This window comes from Centroberyx gerrardi, chromosome 6 (genome assembly GCF_048128805.1).
Source record: "Centroberyx gerrardi isolate f3 chromosome 6, fCenGer3.hap1.cur.20231027, whole genome shotgun sequence".
Classification (NCBI taxonomy): Eukaryota; Metazoa; Chordata; class Actinopteri; order Beryciformes; family Berycidae; genus Centroberyx; species Centroberyx gerrardi.
The window spans coordinates 33,045,545-33,071,073 of record NC_136002.1 but is presented as its reverse complement, the minus strand read 5'-3'; the positions used below and the strand labels follow the sequence as shown (position 1 = coordinate 33,071,073).

Sequence of the window (25,529 nt, the reverse complement as noted above, 5' to 3'; positions counted from 1 at the left end):
ATAACTTTACTGGGCTGATGATGGTAACTGATCCATGACAATTAACTTCATTAACAGCCAGTCATGGGGCAGCAGGGACAAACCACAGAACATGAATGGACAGAACGGTCCTTCCTCTGTTTGTCATGGTAATTTGGCTTGGATTATGGAATTTTAAGTGTTAGTTGCTATGGTGACAACACAGTCTGGACATTAAGGCTGTAAAGTCTGTCTCACTGTGAGAACTGAGCAGATGAGTCTGTTAGCAAACTGTCAGAACTCAACTGGAAGCTAACGTTAGCGACGAGGCTAACGTAGCTTCATCACAGACTGTACTTCTCTCTCTAGCTCTTCTAGTCAACATTAGCATGTTAGCAATCCATGGCAGCGAGGAGACAGAGAAGCTGCTTTGGTTCTTGCTGTAAAACCTCTCAGCTCAGTGACTTGCTGCGAGTTGCTTTATACAGAAGCTAGTCCGACGGGTCACAGCAAGATGGCCGCCGCTCCGACCGTCCAGGAACGCTGATTTGAATGGGAATGACCGTTCTATCTGTTCTGGTTCTGTGGGCCAAACTACTTGTCCTATGTGACTTTACTCTACCAGTAACAGTCTTCATTTTAACTTTAACACCTGTTCCTTACAGCTGAGGAACAAATGGACCAGGTGCATAAAGATGGCCGCCCTGTGCTGGAGTGGAATGACATGTTCATGACATGTCAGAAGAAACGTGAGATCTTGTTGCTACAACTTGGAATTGTTTGTGTTTAACTCGCCCACATGGTGCTCCTGTCTATTAAAAGCTGACCTTTCTGGGACAGTTCAGGTAGTTAATTGATGAGATTATTTTGTATTTGTCAACAGGAAAATGAATGTGGATTTTCTCCTGAGTGACCTCAGCCAGGAGGCGGAGCTAGCTGTCACTTCCCAGCCTATCATCAGACTTTCTGATTCTCCATGACCTGAGCACTGCTAACATCGGCTGTCTTAACAATAACAACTATACATACGTATGTAGTTATATAGTTATTATAAAGGAAATACTATACTATATTATATTATATTAATATATTATATTATATTAAGCATTAGGAACGTGTTTTTATACTGTAACTGTATTTTTGTAACTGTCAGGCATCTGAACCTCTATTGTTACGCAGCTGCCGCAAAGCTGTCAATCAACTGTCGCTAAAAGTTACGATTCAGGCTGTTCCCCCAAACTGTTACCGTGGTAACTCAGTAGAATTCTACAACGATTTTACTAAACTGTTACCATGGCAACTCAGTGGTACTGAAGAAGGAATTGACCAAACTGTTATGGTGACACCTCAGTGGTATTCCAGAGGTTTTACTGTCACCATGGCAACTCAGCGGTGTTCTAGAGAGATTCTGAGGTGCGACGGGCTTCCAGCCTCAGCTTCTGTTATTCTGAAGTCTTTTCATCATTATGTTGGCTGTTCACCATTTTCCCTCCTCCTCCTCCTCTTCCTCCTTCTCCTCCTCCTCTCTCTCCTCCTCTTCCTCCTCCTCCCTCCCCCTCTCCTCCTCTTCCTCCTCCTCCTCCCTCCCCCTCCTCCTCTCCTCCTCGGCTGAACTTGCGGCGGCTGAGCCTGTCAGGATCGTGGGAGGCCATGTCGCTGAAATCACGGAAGATGTCCTGAAACGTCTCGTCGTCACCTGGAATTACAGACCATTTACAATTACTACTAATACTCAAATACACTAAATATACAGTAATACTACATACTATAATACTACTACATATAATCTACACCAGTCAGTTGTGTTTTAGTTGCGTTTTAACCGCACATTCAAAAGCGTGAAGTCAAGCACAAAGCCTCTAAACACACAAGCAGAAATGTAAATATATCGCTGATATGGGTAAATATGCCTATTGTGTACATTCATCCTGGAATATTGATAGAAGTATTTATTATTTATTAAGTTTTGTGCCGTAAAGCTGGATCGCTTTACGGCACAAAACAGGAAGAGGTTCTGTTCTTCCAGAGCAAACGGAGATAAAGCTGAAAGAGTTTCTGGCAGCAGATGGTGGAAGGAGGGAAAGGAAGATGGAGAAATCACTTCCAACATGTTGATCCTCTTCAGGGAGGGGGAGGGGGGGGCAGGAAGCAACGGGGCTGATGGGAAATGTAGTCTTAATGTGGAGAAACACGAGAACTAACAATACAGCTGCTGTGAGACAGAGGAGAGCAGTCGTCTCCACCAGGCTCTCACTGGTTTACTGTCATTAGACCCAGGCAGGGATATTAATGTGACTGTAATAGATTGATGGTTAAAATGACACAGAGCAGAGAAACTATTACCAGACTCTCAGCAGATTATTATCTTCTAGAGCACAACAAGAGCAATAACAAGATACCAGTCAAATACTAAAAATGGGATTTCAGTTGCGTTTTTGTTTTTGTTTGTAATCTGTGTTTCTGTATAACTGTTCTTACCCATGGATCCAAAGAATCCCTCTGAGTCTCTCATCTCCTCGTTCATCCTGGCCATCCGCAGTCTGACACACAAAGTCAAGATCACACAATACTGGTGATAAATTCTAAAATGAATCATAACAGTCCTACATTATACTTTAATTTAGAAGCTTCATTATGACACATTTTAGTTGTATTTTAGAACTATTAGAACACAACTTTAAGTGAAAAGTAAAACCACAAACACCCAATCCCAAATTCAGATTCTTCGATTTTTTACTCACAGGGTGACGATGTCGGCATTGGCCGTTTCCACGGCGATGGCCAACGGGTCCTGTCCTCTCTCGTCTACAGCGTACTGATTGGCTCCTTTCTTCAGGAGCAGACACACCTGTCTGCAGCAGCCAATGACAGTTAAAGAGTATTGATTGATTTTAATTTACCTTTTATTTTACCAGCTTAGTCCAGGTAGATAACGTGTGTGTGTGTGTGTGTGTGTGTGTGTACCCGGTGTGCCCAGCGTCAGTCGGTGTGTGTGTGTGTGTGTGTGTGTACCCGGTGTGCCCTGCGTCAGTCGGTGTGTGTGTGTGTGTGTGTGTGTGTGTGTGTGTACACGGTGTGTCCTGCGTCAGTCGGTGTGTGTGTGTGTGTGTGTGTGTGTACCCGGTGTGTCCTGCGGTGGCAGCAGAGTGCAGCGCTCCTCGTCCTCTCAGGTCTCGGTGGTTCACGTTGGCTCCGTTCTGCAGCAGGAACTCACAGCCCAGCAGCGACCCCTGCAGGCGCAGGACAGACACACCTGAACCCTCTGACCCACCTGAACCCTCTGACCCACCTGAACCCTCTGACCCACCTGAACCCTCTGACCCACCTGAACCCTCTGACCCACCTGAACCCTCTGACCCCTCTGACCCACCTGACCCCTCTGACCCACCTGAACCCTCTGACCCACCTGAACCCTCTGACCCACCTGAACCCTCTGACCCACCTGAACCCTCTGACCCACCTGAACCCTCTGACACACCTGAACCCTCTGAACCCTCTGACCCACCTGAACCCTCTGACACACCTGAACCCTCTGACACACCTGAACCCTCTGACCCCTCTGACACACCTGAACCCTCTGACCCACCTGAACCCTCTGACACACCTGAACCCTCTGACCCCTCTGACACACCTGAACCCTCTGACCCACCTGAAGCCTCTGACCCACCTGAACCCTCTGACCCACCTGAACCCTCTGACCCTCTGACCCACCTGAACCCTCTGACCCACCTGAACCCTCTGACACACCTGAACCCTCTGACCCACCTGAACCCTCTGACCCACCTGAACCCTCTGACACACCTGAACCCTCTGACCCACCTGCTGGTACGGCAGCACTGGTTCAGTCTGCAGCACCGGTTCAGTCTGCACGGTGACTCGTGTCGGTCTGGTCGGTCTATCCACCGGCAGTTAATTCAGACAGATACTGTCTGACAAACCTGATTGGCTGGTGGATGTAGGCGGGACAAACCTGCTTATGACGAGCGCTACAGAGCGACGACGACGACCAAAATGGCCGCCGGCAGAGGAACTGGATGATAGAAAGATAGATTTAGAGATTTCATCAGTCCTTAACAAACTGAATGGCTCGATGAACTAAAACAGGAACAATCAGCTGATTAACAGCTGGGAAGTGAAGCCGCCATGACTGTTGTTGCTCTGAGGCGTTTCCAGATTACATCACTCTGCTCTGCTGCTGTGATTGGTCAAAGATTTTGATATCTGAATCAGTGGACAGACTGACCAGACCGACAGGAGTCACCATGCAGATTCAAACAGTGAAGACACCGAGACTCGTCAGTCTGACTTGTTCCAGCTCAAAGTCTTCATCAGAGCTCCAGTGTTTTTACCCCGACAGCGGCTCCTATCAGCGCCGTCCGTCCCTCCTCCTCAGCCACGCTCCCGTTGACCTCCGCCCCCCGGGCCAACGCCGCCGCCATGGCAACCAGGTCTCCTAGCAGCGCCGCCTGGTACAGGCTCCGCCCCACCTCCGCCTTCCCTCCTTCTGGAATGGCATCAACACAAAGAGTTAAAACACATTAAACAAAACGTCCTACAACATATACACACTACCAGTCAAAAGTCTGGACACGCATTTTTCTTTCTTTTTACTATTTTCCTCATTTTAGAATAACAGTAAAGACTCAAAACTATGAAATAACACAAATGGAATTATGCAGCGACCAAAAAAGTGTTAAACAAATCAAAACTCTCTTATATTTTAGATTCTTTGCCTTGATGGAAAGGCAAAGGCTTTGGAAAGAAATTCATACATAGGATCAACTTCACTATTTATATTTGTCTAAGAAATTAATTTCAAGCATTTAAGCAGAAGCCTTTAGATCAAAATGCTTTAAGAGAATGAGAAACAGAGAACATTCAGTCAGGAGTCCAGACTGTGGACTGGTAGTGTTTATATATATTATTACTCTGTTACATCACTTCATATAACATTCATTTTACACACAGAGGTATAGGGGAATAAACAAGAAAAATCATGCTAAAACAAAATAGAGTTATTTTGAGATTACATACATATTTTTTAGATTGCCAGAGAAATCTAAACATTTTGCCAGCCTGTCATGCTGTTAGCCGTGTGGACTCTGCTGTAAACTGACTTTGTTCTAGCGGTGGGACGGCTGACCGGACTTACGGGCGTCGTCTCTGTTCAGGACGAATCTCTTCTCCACGTATTTCTCTTTGATCCACGTCTCTTTCTCTGGGCTGAGAGGGAGAGAGAACCACAGCATCAGTCAAACATGAAGTCATTATTAAGGTCAGAACAGCATGTCGGGCCGATATTGACCTTTATCATTATTATTCTTGTATATCTTCCAGTCATGTCGTTCATAAGAAAAACAGGCAGAAAACCTGACATGACATTTGATTTTCTTTATTTTATTGATTCATTTAATTAGTCAGTGATTTTTTTTTGGAAAGGAATTCTTCATTTAAAGGCAGTAATGTCTCCCTGCTATTGAATAGATAAAGCTGCTGAGCTGACACTAAAATAATTTCTGGGTTTCAGTGGAGAGTTTTAGTGTCCCATGGTGGTCTAAAAGTTTCAGAGGCTTTTCCACCCTGATTGGAAGTCAGGATTAGGATTCCCCCCCCCCCCCCCCCCAACATATCTTTCAAAATGTTGTGAAATTTCCAAACTTTCCAAGACCTGGAAGTTAACACGTCCATTTTCCAGACTTTCCCAGACCTTCCACACCTGTAATGAGCGTCCTGTGAAATGAAAACCTCGGTGTAAAAAAGGCAGTGGAGGGTATTTTACCGCGGGCTGTCAGGAGCCGGTTTAACTCGTCCCTCCCCCGGGCACCGAGCCTCGTAGATCCGGTTGACGACGTCGTTTCCCAAAACACACAGCAGCTGAGGAGGAGGAGGAAGAGGAGGAGGAGGAGGAGGAGGAGGAGGAGGAGAGGGAAACACAGAAGAAGACCAGAAGGTTTTGGGTTTAAGGAATCCAGTCAGCGGTTTTTGTTTTTTTTTAGGTTTAAGATGTTTGATCAGTGGGTTTTTGGGTTAAGGTGTTCATTTAGAGGGTTTTGGGATTCAAGGCGTTCTATCACAGGGTTTTAGATGCTGGATCAGAAGGTTTTGGGGTTAAGGTGCTTGATAAAGGGGTTTGGGGGTTAAGGCATTTGATCAGAGGGTTTGGGTTTGAGCGTTAAGGTGTTTTATCAGAAGGTTTTGGAGTGGAGGTGTTCGCTAAGAGGGTTACATCTAGTATAATGTCTATCATATTAAACGGAGCGTCTTTAGTATAGTGCAGAGTATGTTTCAGAGTGCTTTTACTGCAACACAGTGTTTTGTGTATGCTACATTTTGTCTCCAGGCAGGACCAGGTGGGTGGAGCTCTGCATCTGCAGGTAAGGTTTCCATTAGACCAGTCCTCTCCTCTGCTGATGCCAACACCCTGATTCATGCATTTGTTTCTTCTAGACTAGATTACTGCAATTTTCTCTTGTCCGGTCTTCCTCTTTCAGCCACTAAACCCCTTCAGCTCGCTGCCAGGATTGTTACCAGAACCATAAAATTTGATCATATCGCCCACCCCACTCTGACTTCCCCCCGCCGGCTGCCCATACAGGCTCGATCAGATTTTAAAATGTTACCACTAACCTGTAAAGCGGTTCACGGACTTGCACCCGACTACCTTCCGGACCTTATTACACATCACACTCTACCTCGCACTCTGCGTTGTCAAAGCTGTGGTTACCCATCCGTCCCCAGAACGCACAAAACATCAGCTGGCTGTGCAGATGTCACTTCCCCCCTCCTCGCTCAGAGCTGCCCCTTCAGTGGCAACATTTAAGTCTCACTCTCCTATAATAAACCTCCTCATTTCTCTACTGCTGTGTTATTTTTGTGATTTTACTTTGTTTAACTTTTACATCATTTATTGTTATGTCTCTCCTTGATTCTTTTAATATTGTTTCATTGTTGTAAAGTGTACTGAGACACCCTGGTTTGATATTGCTCTTTAAATAAACCTACCGTATTTCCTCTAATAGTGGCCGGTAGTCAATTAAAAGCCGGGTCTCCGATAATGGCCGGGGCCGTGGTCGACACGAACAAATAAAGGCCGGCCCCAAATACAGGCCGGGAAAAAAAACAAAGGAAAAAACAACCGTGGATACCGGTAAACTCCTCGTGCCTGTTATATAATGTAACTGTAGTTTGTAGTTATATAATGTAACTGTAGTTTGTAGTAATGTACAAGTGCCACAAGACGGCTCGGCCGCCGGAAGTCTCTGGAGCGTGCCGTCGTCGATTACCGTAATTATCGTAATGCATCGCAGTAACAAAAAAACGGCTACCTAACGAACCCCAACAGAAGCAGATCAGAAAACAAGGAGGCTTCGTACTAAAATATGAGCAAATATACTTATCAAACAGAGGGAATTAGAAATAAAGGCATGTCTCTAATATAAGCCTGCTTCCAATAAAGGCCTGGTACCCTCTGCAGTTGAGGTAAATAAAGGCCCGGGCCAATATTAGAGGAAATACGGTATACTAAACTGACTTTGACCCACTCCTGTGTTAGTGTTAGTGCTAGTGTTAGTGTTAGTGCTAGTGTTAGTGCTAGTGTTAGTGCTAGTGTTAGTGTTAGTGTTAGTGTCAGTGGTAGTGCTAGTGTTAGTGTTAGTGTCAGTGGTAGTGCTAGTGTTAGTGTTAGTGTTAGTGTTAGTGCTAGTGTGGTGCAGCAGTGTGTCTCTGGTACCTTCAGCTGCTCTGCCTCCCAGGAGTCCAGAGTGAGAGAGCGCACTTTAGACACATGGACGCCCAGACTCCTGCAAGCATGATGTCATCAGACATTAAACACTACGACATGACATCATGTTACATTAATATTCTGACATCACACAACACTTCACATCAACATAACTTTCACATCGGAGACATGCTACAACAAAAAACTACATTACAGAAATACTATGACACAACAAATCCCAGTACGCATTAAATGAATATTACAACATCACATTAGACAAACTACATGTGGTCCTGTTGCACTTTCCAACACCAACTTTACTCCAGTCGTAAAAGTAAACATGTACCAACGAAAAAATGAGTATTTTTTTCTCAGACACTTTTCACCTGACAACAGTGATATTTAAGTTTTTATTGAATTCTCTAGGCAGATCTCAGGTATGTGCTGTAGGGATGGGACGGCATATCCAAACTCAATATATCACAATACAAAAATGTGACAATACGTAAACATGAATGGTGATATCAGCTCCATGTTATTCTGCTGTCAGGAACATGAATGGTGATATCAGCTCCATGTTATTCTGCTGTCAGGAACATGAATGGTGATATCAGCTCCATGTTATTCTGCTGTAGTAATCACTAATGAGACTCTTGACCATCACAGTTTCACAAGCTCTCCATCCAAATTATATTATTGTCACTTGTCACTTCAACTGTAATGACATTTTTAAATTGTTGTTTACATTCTAGCAGCCAATGGCATCGCTAGAAAGATTTGAGTCTCAGAAATAAACAGAATTCTGCACAGTCTGACTTTGTTGTCACTGAACTTTTATTGATCACATCAGATCCTGATGTATTGAATCCTGAACCTCAGATCAGGTATTGACTCAGACCAGGAGAGGAACAGACCGTCCATCACTACTGCACTGTAATAAAAGCAAGCTAAACCTGAACAGTGTGTCGACATGGTCTGGCGGGACACCTGTGTATGCCGGAGCACTCGATGCACATGGTGATGCCCAGGTTGACGGAGGCCCAGCGAGGCTCCTCCTCCCCGCAGTCGCAGCAGCGCTGGTTCCCCGGGCCGGACAGGGCCACGCCCGGGGCGGGGGGTCTGAGGGGGGCGGGGCCGGGCTGGGGGTCCCCGCCGGACGGGGGCTGGGGGGGGGCTTTAGGCTGGAGACACAGAGGGGTGTGAATGGGACAGATTGGTATTATTAGGGCGGGGCGATATATCGTATAATATGGATATCGTGAAGTCTAAACTCTAAACCCTCCTCTTCAGAACTGCCTACGATATCCGACTCCCACTGACAACTGGAAAACCAGACACTTTTTTTTTTAAATTTTACTGTTTTAATATGCACACTCATATCATTATTTTATCATCTTCATTCATTATTCATCACTTTTATATCAATTGTTTTATGTATTTTATGTTTCTTTTCTTTTTCCCTTAGCTGATGTAAAGTGTCTTTGAGTACCATGTAAAGCGCTTATAAATACAATTATATTATATCATTATTATCATTTATTATTATATCGTCTGGGATTTTGGTTTTCATAATATTGAGAAATAACTTGGTTGTGACTTCTCCCTGGTCTGAACGCATCAGTCCGTTCTTCACCTGCTCACCATATCCACATTACTGATTACTAATGATCATTACTAATTTTCTAAATTTCCTTGTGTGTAAATATCTTATGAAAGCATGAATACTCATTCCCAGAATATCGTCACATTATCAATATCGAGGTGTTCGGTCTAAAATATTGTGATATTTGGTTTTGTCAGTATCGCCCGGCCCTAGGTGTTCAGTCTCCATCTCTGTCCCTCAGCCTCACTGTGGTGTCACCTGTCAATCACACAGTGTGGGCGGAGCTTGGATTCTCTGTTGCTGCAGTTTGAGTTTCTCTCTTCTCTGTCTGTTCAGTCATGGTGGCTATCACTGCTCATGCTAACTGCCCAGTTCTTCTTCTTCTGTTTTATCCCAAACAAACCGGAACTGTAAAACGCATCACTTCCTGTTTGGCGGAGGTTTTTTCCTGCAGACTGACCTGCGGCTGCTGTGACTCGACTCTCTCTCTGTACGCCAGGTCGATGCTGCCCTGCACCGCGCTGAGCCACGCCTGCCGCAGCTCCTCCGAGTCCGCCTGCAGAGCACAGCACCTAACACACACACACACACACACACACACACACACACACACACCAAACACAACATCTCTGCTTGTAAAAACAGACCAGCTGTGGCTTAATGAGACAACAAGCTGAACCTGAACAGGATATCAGCAGGTTTCAGAAAGCCACATTTACTTTTTAAGACTTTTACTTTTTAAAGACTTTTTAAGACCTTTTCAATTTGAATTTAAAACTGAATTTAGAAAACAGCATAATAGAAACAAAGCTGTGAAAAGCTGGACAGCAGGAAATGAATAGTTAAGGGAGTATTTAGTAAAGCAGACAGGATGCAGAATGAACTACTGACTCTGTTCTGGATTCATGTAAGAAACCTCTAATAACTGGAAGACATTTTACTACATTTAAAAAGTATTAACTTGGCTCATTTTAGAGGCTGCAGGATCAGGAGAGACAAAGCCAGAGAGGTTTTACTCAGGAAGCCGGTGTGGCGTTTAGACGTCACACCGCCTCTGTCGTTTCTTACTTCTGAACGGACAGAAGCTCGAAGCAGAAGCGCCGCTCGATGTGCTCCAGAGGTTTGACGGCACACAGTCTGAGATCCTCAAACAAAACCAGCGGCTCCTCCTGCAAGACAAACAAACCACTTTCACCTCCACCGCTTCACTGAGCTGCACCGCAGACTGACTGAGGCACTGTTACAGTTGCAACAATTCACACGTTAACATGTCGGTTGTTAAAATGTCTGGTGCCAATCAATATGATGACAGTTCTACCAACTTTTACTTCTATTACATTTCTTTCAGCAATAAAAATAACAACAATTATCACTATTACAATTTACTGAAGAGTTGAATTCCAAAATGAGATCTTCACTATTTGAAAGAAGCGACACCTCTTCTGACAAAGTGACTGCTGGTGTGAGAGTCAAACTCATTCTGCTTATTATTAAAGCTCAGTGTTGCACTGTCTATATTATGTACATTACCTCTGTTGTTTTATCTTAGTACATCTTCTTTTTTATTATCTTATTGTACTTACTGTACTTGTTTTCCTTGGTACTGTCTGCCAGTTGCTGCTGTGGCACCTGAATTTCCCCAAGGGGATTAATAAAGTGCTGTCTCATCTTATCTTATCTTATCTTATCTTATCTTATCTTATGTTGTCTGTCTGTAACGTGTTAATTCTGCTGCCTGTCTTGGTCAGGACACTCGTGAAAAAGAGATTTTTAATCTCAATGAGGCTTTTCCTGGTTAAATAAAGGTTCAATAAATAAATAAGAAACAATTAACACCTTTGCTTCTAAAAAAGGTTTGTGGATCGAATCATCTGTGTTTTATGAACCAACTGATACATTTTTTTGAATTTTTTTTTACCAACTGATACATTTTCTTTCTTTTTTTTTTAACCAACTGATACATTTTCTTTTTTTTTTTTTTACCAACTGATAAAATTTTTTTTACCAACTGATCCTTTTTTTTTTTTTTACCAACTGATACATTTTCTTTTTTCTTTTTTTTTACCAACTGATACATTTTTTTTTAATTTTTTTTTTCTTACCAACTGATACATTTTTTTTTTTTTTTTAACCAACTGATACATTTTTTTTTTTTTTTTTAACCAACTGATACATTTTTTTTTTTTTTTTTAACCAACTGATACATTTTCAGGTAGCAACATTTTTACAAAAAGAATATCGAGCATTTTGGGATGAAACCCTTTCACTGATAAATGTTTTATAATTGTTAACTGTTTAATTTATAATTGTTCAGGTGCTTTAATAAAATGATGAATCTCACCTTATGCGACTTTCTGTAAACAAGCTGGTTGTCTTTAATGGAAAACCAGCATCTGAAACAAGAAATTAAAAGTTTGGGGGTTGAGCTACATGTTGGGAAATAAAAAAGGTTTTATCTTTAAAGTTTAAAGGTGAACCATGTAGGATCTTCTCTTGGATCAAAAAAAAAAATGGAAAAAAAAATGTCAATCCACCAAATCAAAACATAAACAAAGCCTCTGTCTCACAGCAGTAGTATTGTTAGTTCTAGTGTTTCTCCACATTAAGACTACATTTCCCATCATCCCCGTTGCTTCCTTTCTAATACTGACAAATACTGACTGATCTGTCGGACCACTGGGCGTATTTCCCCTTTACCAGTAGAAACCAACAGAAACCAACAGAACGCGTCTCTGCACCTCTTCCAGGTTTTGCTTTTCCTCCTGGAGCGTTTGAAGAGGTAACCCTGGATGATGTCATCACTACCTGGACACGGACTGACGACTGGCTCTCCTGACGCGTCCTGAACACACACACACACACACACACACATTGTTGGTTATTTCTTACTTATAAAACCATCAGTCAGGCCGTTGTAAACTACCTGATAAACACAAACCTGTGACTGCAAAACACTGAATTTATTCTCGTAGTTTATCGCTTAAATAGACTCACATCAAATGTTGACATTTCACATTGATTTCTTGAACCTGCAAACATTGTCTCATGATTTGGAATCAAGTCTCTGTCTGCATTAGTTCTGACTGAAAACAGATATTCAGGTCAGGATACTTGTCTAATGTCAGAAATCCCAGATCATCATCAAAATCTAATCAGTTGTTCCTTGGCCCAAATTTAATGAAATTCCCTTCATATGTTTTGTAAGTATCTTCCTGAAAGACAGACAAACCAACTAGCCTTGGTGAAGGTGATGATAAAGGTGAACACAGGTGATATAAACATTAGAAATGGTTTGACAGACAAATGGTACTTACTCTCTGCTGGACCAGCAGGTGTGTGTTTTCTAGATCTTTCCTCTTAGCTGCACAGTCTGCTGAGAGCTGGGCCAGCTGCCATGACAACACACCAAACCAATTTACCATCAACACCAGTTAACACTTTACCATCAACACCAGGTAACAGTTAATAAACATTGGGGTCAAACTTGGCTCAGATGGCACTAGTGTTTCCTGTAGCAGTTTAGTAGATTTGGGTTATTTTGGTAATTTTGGTTCACTCAGGTCCAGTAGGTATTGCAGTTTAACAGCGGCTCTCATTTGGAGATTTACATCATGATATACAGTATGATGTAATGCTGTACTTTTAATTGTTATTTGGAGCCACTGCACTTGAGGACTGGAAAGGAAATGCTGGTAAGCATTTGCAAGTAATTCTTGGCATTTATTTTAATATTCTTTGAGTACCAGATGGGTGGAGTTTGGTAGGAAGGACAATACACTGGGAAGTTTAGAAAATAACAGCAGAGTATCTGGTCTGGTCTGACCTGAGCTGCCATGGTCTTCATGGTTGGCTCCAGGTCCCTCAGCAGGTCGAAGCCTTGGTGGAAGAAGGTGAACTGAGCGTGGAAGTAGGAGAACACCTGACAACACAGACAGGAATACTGTGAAAAACTAGGTAGGACCACAGTTACTACTGATACTGCTACTGCTACTACTAAAAATAATAGTCTTATTATTAGACTACTATACTATACTACTATATGACTACTATAGCCATTACTAGTCCTACTAGTACTTTTATAACAACTATTATTACTACTACTACTACTGCTGCTATACCATTAGATTCATAATAATATTTGCAGTACAATACCAAGATACATTCATGTTCTCCCAAATCTAGAGAGCAGCTTTCAGTTTGTGTTTTCACAGCAGTCCAACTCACAGAGTTTAAGATGTCAATCTTCTGCTGAGTCTTGAAGGTGTTAAGCTGAAAGAACAAATGGAAAATATATCTATATTAGTGTTGGATATTGAAGTATGCAACAAAAAATGTCAGTATGTCACTCCTACACATTTTACATTTACTTTTAGGTATTTCACTGATGCTCTGATCTTATCCAGAGAGACTTTCAGTGAGATCAACAGCAGAATAAGCTTCCATTGCTAGATCAATATATCGCGATACAAAACATGTCAGTCTGTATGTTGTGTCAGGAACATGAATGGTGATATCAGCTCCATGTTATTCTGCTGTAGTAATCACTAATGAGACTCTTGACCATCACAGTTTCACAAGCTCTCCATCCAAATTATATTATTGTCACTTTGTAATGACATTTTGAAATTGTTGTTTACATTCTAGCAGCCAATGGCATCGCTAGAAAGATCTGAGTCTCAGAAATAAACAGAATTCTGCAGTCAGGCTTTGCTGTCGCTGAACTTTTATTGATCACATTGTATCCTGATGTATTGAATCCTGAACACATCGTTCCATCACTAATTACAAGCAACCAATAGTAAGGAGGTCAAAGGTCAGAGGTCACCGCACCCAGACAACAGAGGGAACAAATATTCCTGTGATCCTAAAGTGATCATGGAAGTACCGACAGAAATAAAAACAACAGTTGAGCCGAGAGCGGAAGACGGCATTTTATTTTCAGAATAGTTTATAGTCTTTGCTTGTGATTCCCTGACATGGAAAAGTGTGGCAGCTCCTGGGTCAGTGGACAGGAGCGGTGTGTTTACCTGCAGGCAGTAGTCCAGGGCGAAGTGCTGGTAGCACTTGCGCGTGGCGAGCAGCAGGTGGCTCGCTCGCTCCGCCTCGCTCGCTTTGTGCCGAGAGATCTGAGCGCTCTTCAGCGCCGCCGTCTCCAGATCCTCTCCGATCCGCACGAACTCCCGCCGCGTCTCCGCCAGCTGGGGCAGGAACCTCACACACACACACACACCTTCATCATCATCATCATCAGTAGTACTAGCATCATTACTGTCCCTTCCTCTCACTCCGCTTCCTGCTCCAGATGGCTTGGGGCCTCGTCTACACACACCTGACATACGAGTTCTTTTCTATTCACGTTATTCTGAAATGAAAATCATTACCTGAAGCTCAATTTCTCTCATTTAGTCAAACAAGGGCTTCAGCTTCCCACTGTCCCATAAAAGTAACATAATTCGTTTTTTTATTTGTGTTATCAGTCATTTTGTAAAAGATCACTTTTTCAAATGGAGGAGGTTTTGGGGCAAAACTCCTGCTGCATCTTCTGTCTTCATGGAGGCCACTTCGTAGGTGTGTGTGTGTGCGTGTGTGTGTGTGTGTGTGTGTGTTGAACCTACTGGGTGAACAGGTTGGTCAGCTGCTGGCTGATGGCTCTCTGAGTCTGATCAAACAGCATCTGAGGAAGAAGACCAGAGGAATGAAGAAACTGCAATACTACTACTACAATAGTACTACAACTACTGTACCACTGCTACTACTACTACTGCTGTTATTATGAATACTCCTACAGCAACTGCACAAAAACAGTTACTACTACAACAGCTCTTATTACTACTACCACTACTGCAACTCCTCTCACTACCACCACTATTACAACAAATACTACTTACATTATTATAACTACCACTATTATTACTGCTACTACTACAACTCTTATTACTGATACAACCACTACTGCTATCATCATCATAAATTAGGTTCCACCACTTTAAAGCAAGGGTGGTGAAACAGACAATACACAGAGAAACAGGATGCATGTGTACGGAAATGCATTTGCGTGTGTGTGTGTGTGTGTGTGTGTTTGTGTACTACTCACAGTGTGGAAGCTGACCATCTCCTGCAGACCCTGATTGAACTGGTTCAGGCAGTTCTATGGCGAAAGAAACAGGAAGTTAAGAACAATAATTTAACCAAAGGAAGGAGAATCTGCAACCGGGAAGACACAGTAGTAGTAGTAGTACTTGTAGTAGTAGTTATAGTAGTATAGTAGTAGTATTTGTAGCAATAGCAGCAATCATAGTAGTAAGTCGTAGCAGTAGTAATACTTGTAGTAGTATCAGTAGTATCAGTAGTAGTAAGAAGAGTAGTAATAACAGTAATATTAGTATTCATTTTAGTTTTGGTATTAGTACTAGCAATAGCATTAGTATTAGCATTTTCTATTAGCATTAGTATTAGCATTAGTCTTAAACCTGCAATAAGAGATATCAGACCTTCTAACCAATCTTGAAACTAATATGTGCTCTGTGGAGATTTCATTGAGACTTAATGATATGAACCAATATCCAGCTGTGTTGCTGTTTTCACCTCTTTTCTAAAGCTTGTTGTCAAATTAAACTAGTGAACTTGTTAAACTAGTGAACTTGTTAAACCAGTAAACCTGTTAAACTAGTGAACTTGTTAAACAAGTGAACTTGTTAAACCAGTTAACTTGTTAAACTAGTGAACTTGTTAAACCAGTTAACTTGTTAAACCAGTTAACTTGTTAGTAAGCTTGTTAAACCAGTAAACTTCTTAAACTAGTAAACTTGTGAAACCAGTAAACTTGTTAAAACTTGTTAAACTAGTGAACTTGTTAAAACTTGTTAAACCAGTGAACTTGTTAAACCAGTAAACTTGTTAAACTAGTGAACTTGTTAAAACTTGTTAAACCAGTGAACTTGCTAAACCAGTAAACTTGTTAAACTAGTAAACATGTTAAAACTTGTTAAACCAGTAAACTTGTTAAACTAGTAAACATGTTAAAACTTGTTAAACCAGTAAACTTGTTAAACTAGTAAACTTGTTAAACTAGTAAACTTGTTAAACTAGTAAACTTGTTAAAACTTGTTAAACCAGTGAACTTGTTAAACCAGTAAACTTCTTAAACTAGTAAACTTGTTAAACCAGTAAACTTGTTAAAACTTGTTAAACTAGTGAACTTATTAAAACTTGTTAAACCAGTGAACTTGTTAAACCAGTAAAATTGTTAAACTAGTAAACATGTTAAAACTTGTTAAACCAGTAAACTTGTTAAACTAGTAAACTTGTTAAACTAGTAACCTTGTTAAAACTTGTTAAACAAGTGAACTTGTTAAACCAGTAAGCTTGTTAAACTAGTAAACTTGTTAAAACTTGTTAAACTAGTAAACTTGTTAAAACTTGTTAAACAAGTGAACTTGTTAAACCAGTAAACTTGTTAAACTAGTAAACTTGTTAAAACTTGTTAAACTAGTAAACTTGTTAAACCAGTAAACTTGTTAAACTAGTAAACTTGTTAAAACTTGTTAAAACTTGTTAAACCAGTAAACTTGTTAAACTAGTAAACTTGTTAAACCAGTAAACTTGTTAAACTAGTAAACTTGTTAAAACTTGTTAAACCAGTGAACTTGTTAAACCAGTAAACTTCTTAAACTAGTAAACTTGTTAAACCAGTAAACTTGTTAAAACTTGTTAAACTAGTGAACTTATTAAAACTTGTTAAACCAGTGAACTTGTTAAACCAGTAAACTTGTTAAACTAGTAAACATGTTAAAACTTGTTAAACCAGTAAACTTGTTAAACTAGTAAACTTGTTAAACTAGTAAACTTGTTAAAACTTGTTAAACAAGTGAACTTGTTAAACCAGTAAACTTGTTAAACTAGTAAACTTGTTAAACCAGTAAACTTGTTAAACTAGTAAACTTGTTAAAACTTGTTAAACTAGTAAACTTGTTAAACCAGTAAACTTGTTAAACTAGTAAACTTGTTAAACCAGTAAACTTGTTAAACTAGTAAACTTGTTAAAACTTGTTAAACTAGTAAACTTGTTAAACCAGTAAACTTGTTAAACTAGTAAACTTGTTAAAACTTGTTAAACCAGTGAACTTGTTAAACCAGTAAACTTGTTAAAACTTGTTAAACCAGTGAACTTGTTAAACCAGTAAACTTGTTAAACTAGTAAACTTGTTAAACCAGTGAACTTGTTAAACTAGTAAACTTGTTAAACTAGTAAACTTGTTAAAACTTGTTAAACCAGTGAACTTGTTAAACTAGTAAACTTGTTAAACTAGTAAACTTGTTAAAACTTGTTAAACCAGTGAACTTGTTAAACCAGTAAACTTGTTAAAACTTGTTAAACTAGTGAACTTGTTAAACTAGTAAACTTGTTAAACCAGTAAACTTGTTAAACTAGTGAACTTGTTAAACTAGTAAACTTGTTAAAACTTGTTAAACTAGTAAACTTGTTAAACCAGTAAACTTGTTAAACTAGTAAACTTGTTAAACCAGTAAACTTGTTAACACTTGTTAAACTAGTGAACTTGTTAAACCAGTAAACTTGTTAAACTAGTAAACTTGTTAAACTAGTAACCTTGTTAAAACTTGTTAAACAAGTGAACTTGTTAAACCAGTAAACTTGTTAAACTAGTAAACTTGTTAAACCAGTAAACTTGTTAAACTAGTAAACTTGTTAAACCAGTAAACTTGTTAAACTAGTAAACTTGTTAAAACTTGTTAAACCAGTAAACTTGTTAAACTAGTAAACTTGTTAAAACTTGTTAAACCAGTAAACTTGTTAAACTAGTAAACTTGTTAAACCAGTAAACTTGTTAAACTAGTAAACTTGTTAAAACTTGTTAAACCAGTGAACTTGTTAAAACTTGTTAAACTAGTGAACTTATTAAAACTTGTTAAACCAGTGAACTTGTTAAACCAGTAAACTTGTTAAACTAGTAAACATGTTAAAACTTGTTAAACCAGTAAACTTGTTAAACTAGTAAACTTGTTAAACTAGTAAACTTGTTAAAACTTGTTAAACAAGTGAACTTGTTAAACCAGTAAACTTGTTAAACTAGTAAACTTGTTAAAACTTGTTAAACTAGTAAACTTGTTAAACCAGTAAACTTGTTAAACTAGTAAACTTGTTAAAACTTGTTAAACTAGTAAACTTGTTAAACCAGTAAACTTGTTAAACTAGTAAACTTGTTAAAACTTGTTAAACCAGTGAACTTGTTAAACCAGTGAACTTGTTAAACCAGTAAACTTGTTAAACTAGTAAACTTGTTAAACCAGTGAACTTGTTAAACTAGTAAACTTGTTAAACTAGTAAACTTGTTAAAACTTGTTAAACCAGTGAACTTGTTAAACTAGTAAACTTGTTAAAACTTGTTAAACCAGTGAACTTGTTAAACCAGTAAACTTGTTAAAACTTGTTAAACTAGTGAACTTGTTAAACTAGTAAACTTGTTAAACCAGTAAACTTGTTAAACTAGTGAACTTGTTAAACTAGTAAACTTGTTAAAACTTGTTAAACTAGTAAACCTGTTAAACCAGTAAACTAGTGAACTTGTTAAACTAGTAAACTTGTTAAACCAGTAAACTTGTTAAACTAGTGAACTTGTTAAACTAGTAAACTTGTTAAAACTTGTTAAACTAGTAAACCTGTTAAACCAGTAAACTTGTTAAACTAGTAAACTTGTTAAAACTTGTTAAACTAGTAAACTTGTTAAACCAGTAAACTTGTTAAACTAGTAAACTTGTTAAAACTTGTTAAACCAGTGAACTTGTTAAACCAGTAAACTTGTTAAACTAGTAAACTTGTTAAAACTTGTTAAACCAGTGAACTTGTTAAACTAGTAAACTTGTTAAACTAGTAAACTTGTTAAAACTTGTTAAACTAGTAAACTTGTTAAAACTTGTTAAACCAGTGAACTTGTTAAACTAGTAAACTTGTTAAACTAGTAAACTTGTTAAAACTTGTTAAACTAGTAAACTTGTTAAAACTTGTTAAACCAGTGAACTTGTTAAACTAGTAAACTTGTTAAAACTTGTTAAACTAGTAAACTTGTTAAAACGTGTTAAACCAGTGAACTTGTTAAACTAGTAAACTTGTTAAAACTTTTTAAACTAGTAAACTTGTTAAAACTTGTTAAACCAGTGAACTTGTTAAACCAGTAAACTTGTTAAAACTTGTTAAACTAGTGAACTTGTTAAACTAGTAAACTTGTTAAACCAGTAAACTTGTTAAACTAGTGAACTTGTTAAACTAGTAAACTTGTTAAAACTTGTTAAACTAGTGAACTTGTTAAACCAGTAAACTTGTTAAACTAGTGAACTTGTTAAACTAGTAAACTTGTTAAAACTTGTTAAACCAGTGAACTTGTTAAAACTTGTTAAACCAGTGAACTTGTTAAAACTTGTTAAACCAGTGAACTTGTTAAACCAGTAAACTTGTTAAACTAGTGAACTTGTTAAACTAGTAAACTTGTTAAAACTTGTTAAACCAGTGAACTTGTTAAACCAGTAAACTTGTTAAACTAGTGAACTTGTTAAACTAGTAAACTTGTTAAAACTTGTTAAACCAGTGAACTTGTTAAACCAGTAAACTTGTTAAACTAGTAAACTTGTTAAAACGTGTTAAACTAGTAAACTTGTTAAACTAGTAAACTTGTTAAACTAGTAAACTTGTTAAAACGTGTTAAACCAGTAAACTTGTTAAACTAGTAAACTTGTTAAACTAGTAAACTTGTTAAAACGTGTTAAACTAGTAAACTTGTTAAACTAGTAAACTTGTTAAACTAGTAAACTTGTTAAAACGTGTTAAACCAGTAAACTTGTTAAACTAGTAAACTTGTTAAACTAGTAAACTTGTTAAACTAGTAAACTTGTTAAAACTTGTTAGACCAGTGAACTTGTTAAACTAGTAAACTTATTAAACTAATAAACTTGTTAAAACTTGTTAAAACTTGTTAAAACTTGTTAAACCAGTAAACTTGTTAAACTAGTAAACTTGTTAACACTTGTTAAACCAGTGAACTTGTTAAACTAGTAAACTTGTTAAAACTTGTTAAACTAGTAAACTTGTTAAAACTTGTTAAAACTTGTTAAACCAGTGAACTTGTTAAACCAGTAAACTTGTTGAACTAGCAAACTTGTTAAAACTTGTTAAAACTTGTTAAAACTTGTTAAACCAGTGAACTTGTTAAACCAGTAAACTTGTTAAACTAGTAAACTTGTTAAAACTTGTTAAAACTTGTTAAAACTTGTTAAAACTTGTTAAACTAGTAAACTTGTTAAAACTTGTTAAACTAGTGAACTTGTTAAACTAGTAAACTTGTTAAACTAGTAAACTTGTTAAAACTTGTTAAACTAGTGAACTTGTTAAACTAGTAAACTTGTTAAACTAGTAAACTTGTTAAAACTTGTTAAACTAGTGAACTTGTTAAACTAGTAAACTTGCTACCTGCCTCTTCACTAGTCATTGTGGGACATGTGACCTTCAGCAGGAGAAAGATCTGTCAAAGTGAGACTGGTAACCAGTGAGACTTCTCTGTAGGTACGGTTAGCTTAGCTGTTAGCCTTTATACACGCTGCTTTGCTAGTTTGTCCTTAGTAGGCATCCGTAGTGCAGTGTTTTTGCTGTGTGTTATGTACAAATGTGTTGCAGTTTTATGCCACCCTCTAGTGGTCGGGAAATCGCTTGTTGCAGTTTTAATATTAGTATTAGCATTAGCATTAGTATTAGGTTGCTCCGTACCGTTATGATGTTGTCCTTCTTGTGGTACATGGAGAACTCAGCCAGGCCGGCCAGGAAGAGCTGATTGGCTGCGTTGTACGCTTGTCCCGCCTCCACCATCTTACCGCACAGCTTCATCACCTGATTGGCCAGAGATGCAGATTACAGACCAATAAGCTCTCTTCATGTCAGCACCGTAACTGAGTAACCAGTAGTAGTAGCAGAAGTAGTAGTAGCAGTAGTAGTAGTAGTAGTAGTAGTAGTAGCATAAGTAGTAGTAGTAGTAGTAGTAGCAGTTTTAGCAGTAGTAGTAGTAGTAGTAGTAGCATAAGTAGTAGTAGTAGTAGTAGTAGTTGCAGTAGTAGCAGAAGTAGTAGTAGTAGTAGTAGCAGTAGTAGTAGTAGTAGTAGTAGTAGCATAAGTAGTAGTAGTAGTAGTAGCAGTTTTAGCAGTAGTAGTAGTAGTAGTTGCAGTAGTAGCAGTAGTAGCAGAAGTAGCAGTAGTAGTAGTAGTAGCAGTAGTAGCAGAAGTAGTAGTAGCATAAGTAGTAGTAGTAGTAGTAGTAGTAGCAGTTTTAGCAGTAGTAGTAGTAGTAGTAGCATAAGTAGCAGTAGTAGCAGCAGTAGTAGTAGTAGTAGCAGTAGCAGAAGTAGCAGTAGCAGTAGTAGTAGTAGTAGCAGTAGCAGTAGTAGTAGTAGTAGTAGCATAAGTAGCAGTAGTAGTAGCAGTAGTAGTAGTAGTAGTAGTAGTAGTAGTAGCATAAGTAGCAGTAGTAGTAGTAGTAGTAGCAGTAGTAGCAGAAGTAGTAGTAGCATAAGTAGTAGTAGTAGTAGTAGTAGTAGCAGTAGCAGAAGTAGCAGTAGCAGTAGTAGTAGTAGTAGCAGTAGTAGCAGAAGTAGTAGTAGCATAAGTAGTAGTAGTAGTAGTAGTAGTAGTAGCAGAAGTAGCAGTAGCAGTAGTAGCAGAAGTAGCAGTAGTAGTAGTAGTAGCAGTAGTAGCAGAAGTAGTAGTAGCATAAGTAGTAGTAGTAGTAGTAGTAGTAGCAGTTTTAGCAGTAGTAGTAGTAGCATAAGTAGCAGTAGTAGCAGTAGTAGCAGAAGTAGCAGTAGTAGTAGTAGTAGCAGTAGTAGCAGAAGTAGTAGTAGCATAAGTAGTAGTAGTAGTAGTAGTAGTAGCAGTTTTAGCAGTAGTAGTAGTAGTAGTAGCATAAGTAGCAGTAGTAGCAGCAGTAGTAGTAGTAGTAGCAGTAGCAGAAGTAGCAGTAGCAGTAGTAGTAGTAGTAGCAGTAGCAGTAGTAGTAGTAGTAGTAGCATAAGTAGCAGTAGTAGTAGCAGTAGTAGTAGTAGTAGTAGCATAAGTAGCAGTAGTAGTAGTAGCAGTAGTAGCAGAAGTAGTAGTAGCAGAAGTAGTAGTAGTAGTAGTAGTAGTAGCAGTAGCAGAAGTAGCAGTAGCAGTAGTAGTAGTAGTAGCAGTAGTAGCAGAAGTAGTAGTAGCATAAGTAGTAGTAGTAGTAGTAGTAGTAGTAGCAGAAGTAGCAGTAGCAGTAGTAGCAGAAGTAGCAGTAGTAGTATTAGCAAAGATGCTCTATACACACAAGATGACGCATTACAAGCTGCGCCAATGGTATGAAATGGTATACACTTCCTGTCTCCTAAGTGGGCGTGGTCGCCTCCCCCCCCCCATCCCCCCACCTCGTTTGGAAGTGTTGTGAACGTCGTGTGGAGAAAGAAACACAAGTTTTATTTCAGTCTTAACTTCTAATTCATGGTTTCACGTATAAGTCCCTTTAAATTTCTGTTTATCCAGTTGGAAAGCGCCGTTGGCAGCACTGCAGTGAAACCAGACCAACGGGATGTATGATGATGTTGCCAGATCTCGCGAGAGTGTGTTGCTGAGACAGAGACCGGTCTCCAACAAAGTTAATTTTCTCCTGATTTGTCTGTCTGAAAAATGCCATTTTAGTGTCAGAATGTTCGGAAGATATGTGGCTTGTGAAAAATGGGTCCAATATTTACTTCGGTGACTATGGGGCGAAAGAATCGGTCATAATCTGTGCTCACGTTCACTTCTCCCATTGGAGTGAACAGACTCAGGACCTGCCGCTAGTCTCCTAAAGGGGCGGGGCAGTGGCGAAACCCACGTGACACAGATACAGGAAATGACTCGCAGTTGCGCCGTCTCGTTTCTAAACCGTCTCTGGTGTTAGTATAAGTAGTAGCAGTACTAGAAGTAGTAGTAACAGTAACAGTAGCAGTAGTAGTAGTACTTGTAGTATTTGTACCTTTTCCACCTGTGTCTCCAGCAGAGTGACGTCTGTCTCAAACTGTTCCAGAGTCAGTCTGCAGAAACAGAACAACATCAGGATCTACATGAGGATCTACATCACAACAGAGACTGTGTTCTGTCACTGACCCCAGACCAGCTCCCACAGCTCAGGCTGAGGCTGAACCACCTGAGAGCAGAGAGGAGGGCTGGTGACCTGCTCTCAGGTCACCATCCAATACTGGATAGGAAGGAAGGAATGAACGAATGAACGAATGAATGAATTATTATTGTAGCCAATCCCATATGGAATTACAAGACACCATTACAGTAAAAGGAACAAGAGTCATCACAGCTAAACACTGTTTCCAGGACATGAGGACAGATCTGGGACCAGCAGAAACACAAAAACAAATCTTTTATAATCAAATAAGCTTTTAGTGTCTCACCATCGGTCATTCTAATAAAACATTTCTCTCCTCAGTTCTCGTCCTCCATCACATTCAAATCACACTTCACAAATCCTCTCAACAGCCAAAAACCAAAACGTACAGCTTCAATTTGGAGCGGTGAAATCTCAGATCTGATCTGGGCACAGAAGCATCTTTCAGGCTCCTACACAGTCTGGATTGCAAAATTCCAGATTTTTCCCAGAACATAATTTCTTGATTTGAAGATTTTGGCGTCCAGATAGTCGTCTTGCCCCAAATAAATCTGCCACATCACTCTGTACATGAAGATTAACCTTCACAGCGATAAATATCACAATATGAGATGACTTGGGTCCATAACCACAGAAAATGTGTAGTTATATGTATATCAGGACAGTACAATATTTTCCATACTTTTCAAAAAAATGTATGTAATTTCCAAACTCGTCTCATCTAGAAATGATTAAATATGTTTTCAGTACATTTCCAGACATGTGTAGGAACCCAGATCTCTTTCTTATCATTTTCAGTACATTAATTATTCTTTAATTAGACAAAAGAGTCTGAGCTTCGGCTTATTTCAGATATGAAGGAATATTCTCCCAAACCTCAGCAGCTGCTCCAGGAGCCACTGAACCCCAGCAGAGAGAGTGTGTGTGTGTGTGTGTGTGTGTGTGTGTGTGTGAGACCAACCTGAAAACAGGAGAGTCTTTGATGCATTCTTCAAAGTCCAGGAAAGCCTCCATGTCATCAGACCGCACAGTGACAGTTATTAAGTTATAAACAGTGAAACAGACCTAATGTTAATGTAACTTCATTAAAGTTTAGTAACTCTCCACACTGACAGATATTGACCTATAACTCCGGTAACGAGGCTGCAGCAGCCGGTGCTTCCTATCACTTCTCTCCCGGCTCATATCATCACTCCATATAACGGGAAAGCAATCAATAAGCTTCTTCCACGCGCTCGATCGATACTTTCACCGCCGGGGACCAATCAAGCATCGTGAACGCGCATCGGCCTGTCACGCATGTTGTCGTGGTTTGGATAAAAACATAAATAAAAGCGTGTTGTGGGTGTTTCAGTCCAACAGCTGTGCAGAGCTCCGCTGCTCCGCTGCTGTTGCTAACCGACAAACTCCCGGTCAGTATCCGGGTCGACGCTCCGCGGGTTGAGCCGCGTGACAAACAGCGACACCTGGCGGGCAGGAGGCGCGTGACGGCTGCTCAGGAAATGATAATATAGAAAACAAAAATAAATAACACTTTTATAAATATTATGTTACGTTATTTTTAAATTCATTGAGTTAAAATTTTGTACTTAAACTGATCAAATTCATTGTTTCATTATTAGCATTGATTTTTAATTATTATTTTTTAAATCGAATAACCAATCTAAAACACATCACAAAAACCTGCAGTAGGGTTCAACTGATAAGTGTTTTCAGGCCAATGCTGAAAAATATTTGATACTGAAGCTGCCAAAAGTCAATATTTTGTGCCAGTATTCAGTTGTGCTGAATTTGACCATTTTCATGCCAAAAAAACAGTAAAAAAACAACTCTGAAACATTTAGAACATGTGACCAGTTTTCTGTGATGCATCAAAGCTCAAACTATATATATTTTAATTTAACATGTATTTTACCAGGCAGGTCACTTTAAGGAATAGTTTGGTATTTTGAACCCTGGGCCCAAATAACATGTTTTTCATCATGATCCCTATTAGTAGAGAGCTGCCCCCCGCCCCCCCCCCAGTAATAGTATTATTTGGGCCCAGGGTTCAAAATACCAAACTATCCCT

The 25,529-nt window shown here is 39.3% G+C and overlaps 1 protein-coding gene across 1 annotated transcript; it reads right to left on the bottom strand.

Annotated features, from left to right (window-relative positions):
• Nucleotides 1-944: 944 nt before the first annotated feature.
• LOC139911268 (arf-GAP with coiled-coil, ANK repeat and PH domain-containing protein 2) lies at nucleotides 945-24,800 on the bottom strand. The gene is made up of 22 exons (XM_078284158.1): nucleotides 24,420-24,800; nucleotides 23,315-23,372; nucleotides 21,055-21,174; nucleotides 15,376-15,429; nucleotides 14,897-14,955; nucleotides 14,309-14,492; nucleotides 13,506-13,550; nucleotides 13,105-13,200; nucleotides 12,596-12,670; nucleotides 12,020-12,123; nucleotides 11,623-11,674; nucleotides 10,350-10,450; nucleotides 9,742-9,853; nucleotides 8,666-8,859; nucleotides 7,688-7,757; nucleotides 5,738-5,832; nucleotides 5,111-5,181; nucleotides 4,308-4,462; nucleotides 3,079-3,188; nucleotides 2,700-2,810; nucleotides 2,437-2,498; nucleotides 945-1,654 (listed from the first exon to the last, which is right to left on the bottom strand). Exons 1-22 carry the CDS (start codon nucleotides 24,470-24,472, stop codon nucleotides 1,401-1,403), a joined length of 2,235 nt encoding a protein of 744 aa, XP_078140284.1. The 5' UTR covers nucleotides 24,473-24,800; the 3' UTR covers nucleotides 945-1,400.
• Nucleotides 24,801-25,529: the final 729 nt, after the last annotated feature.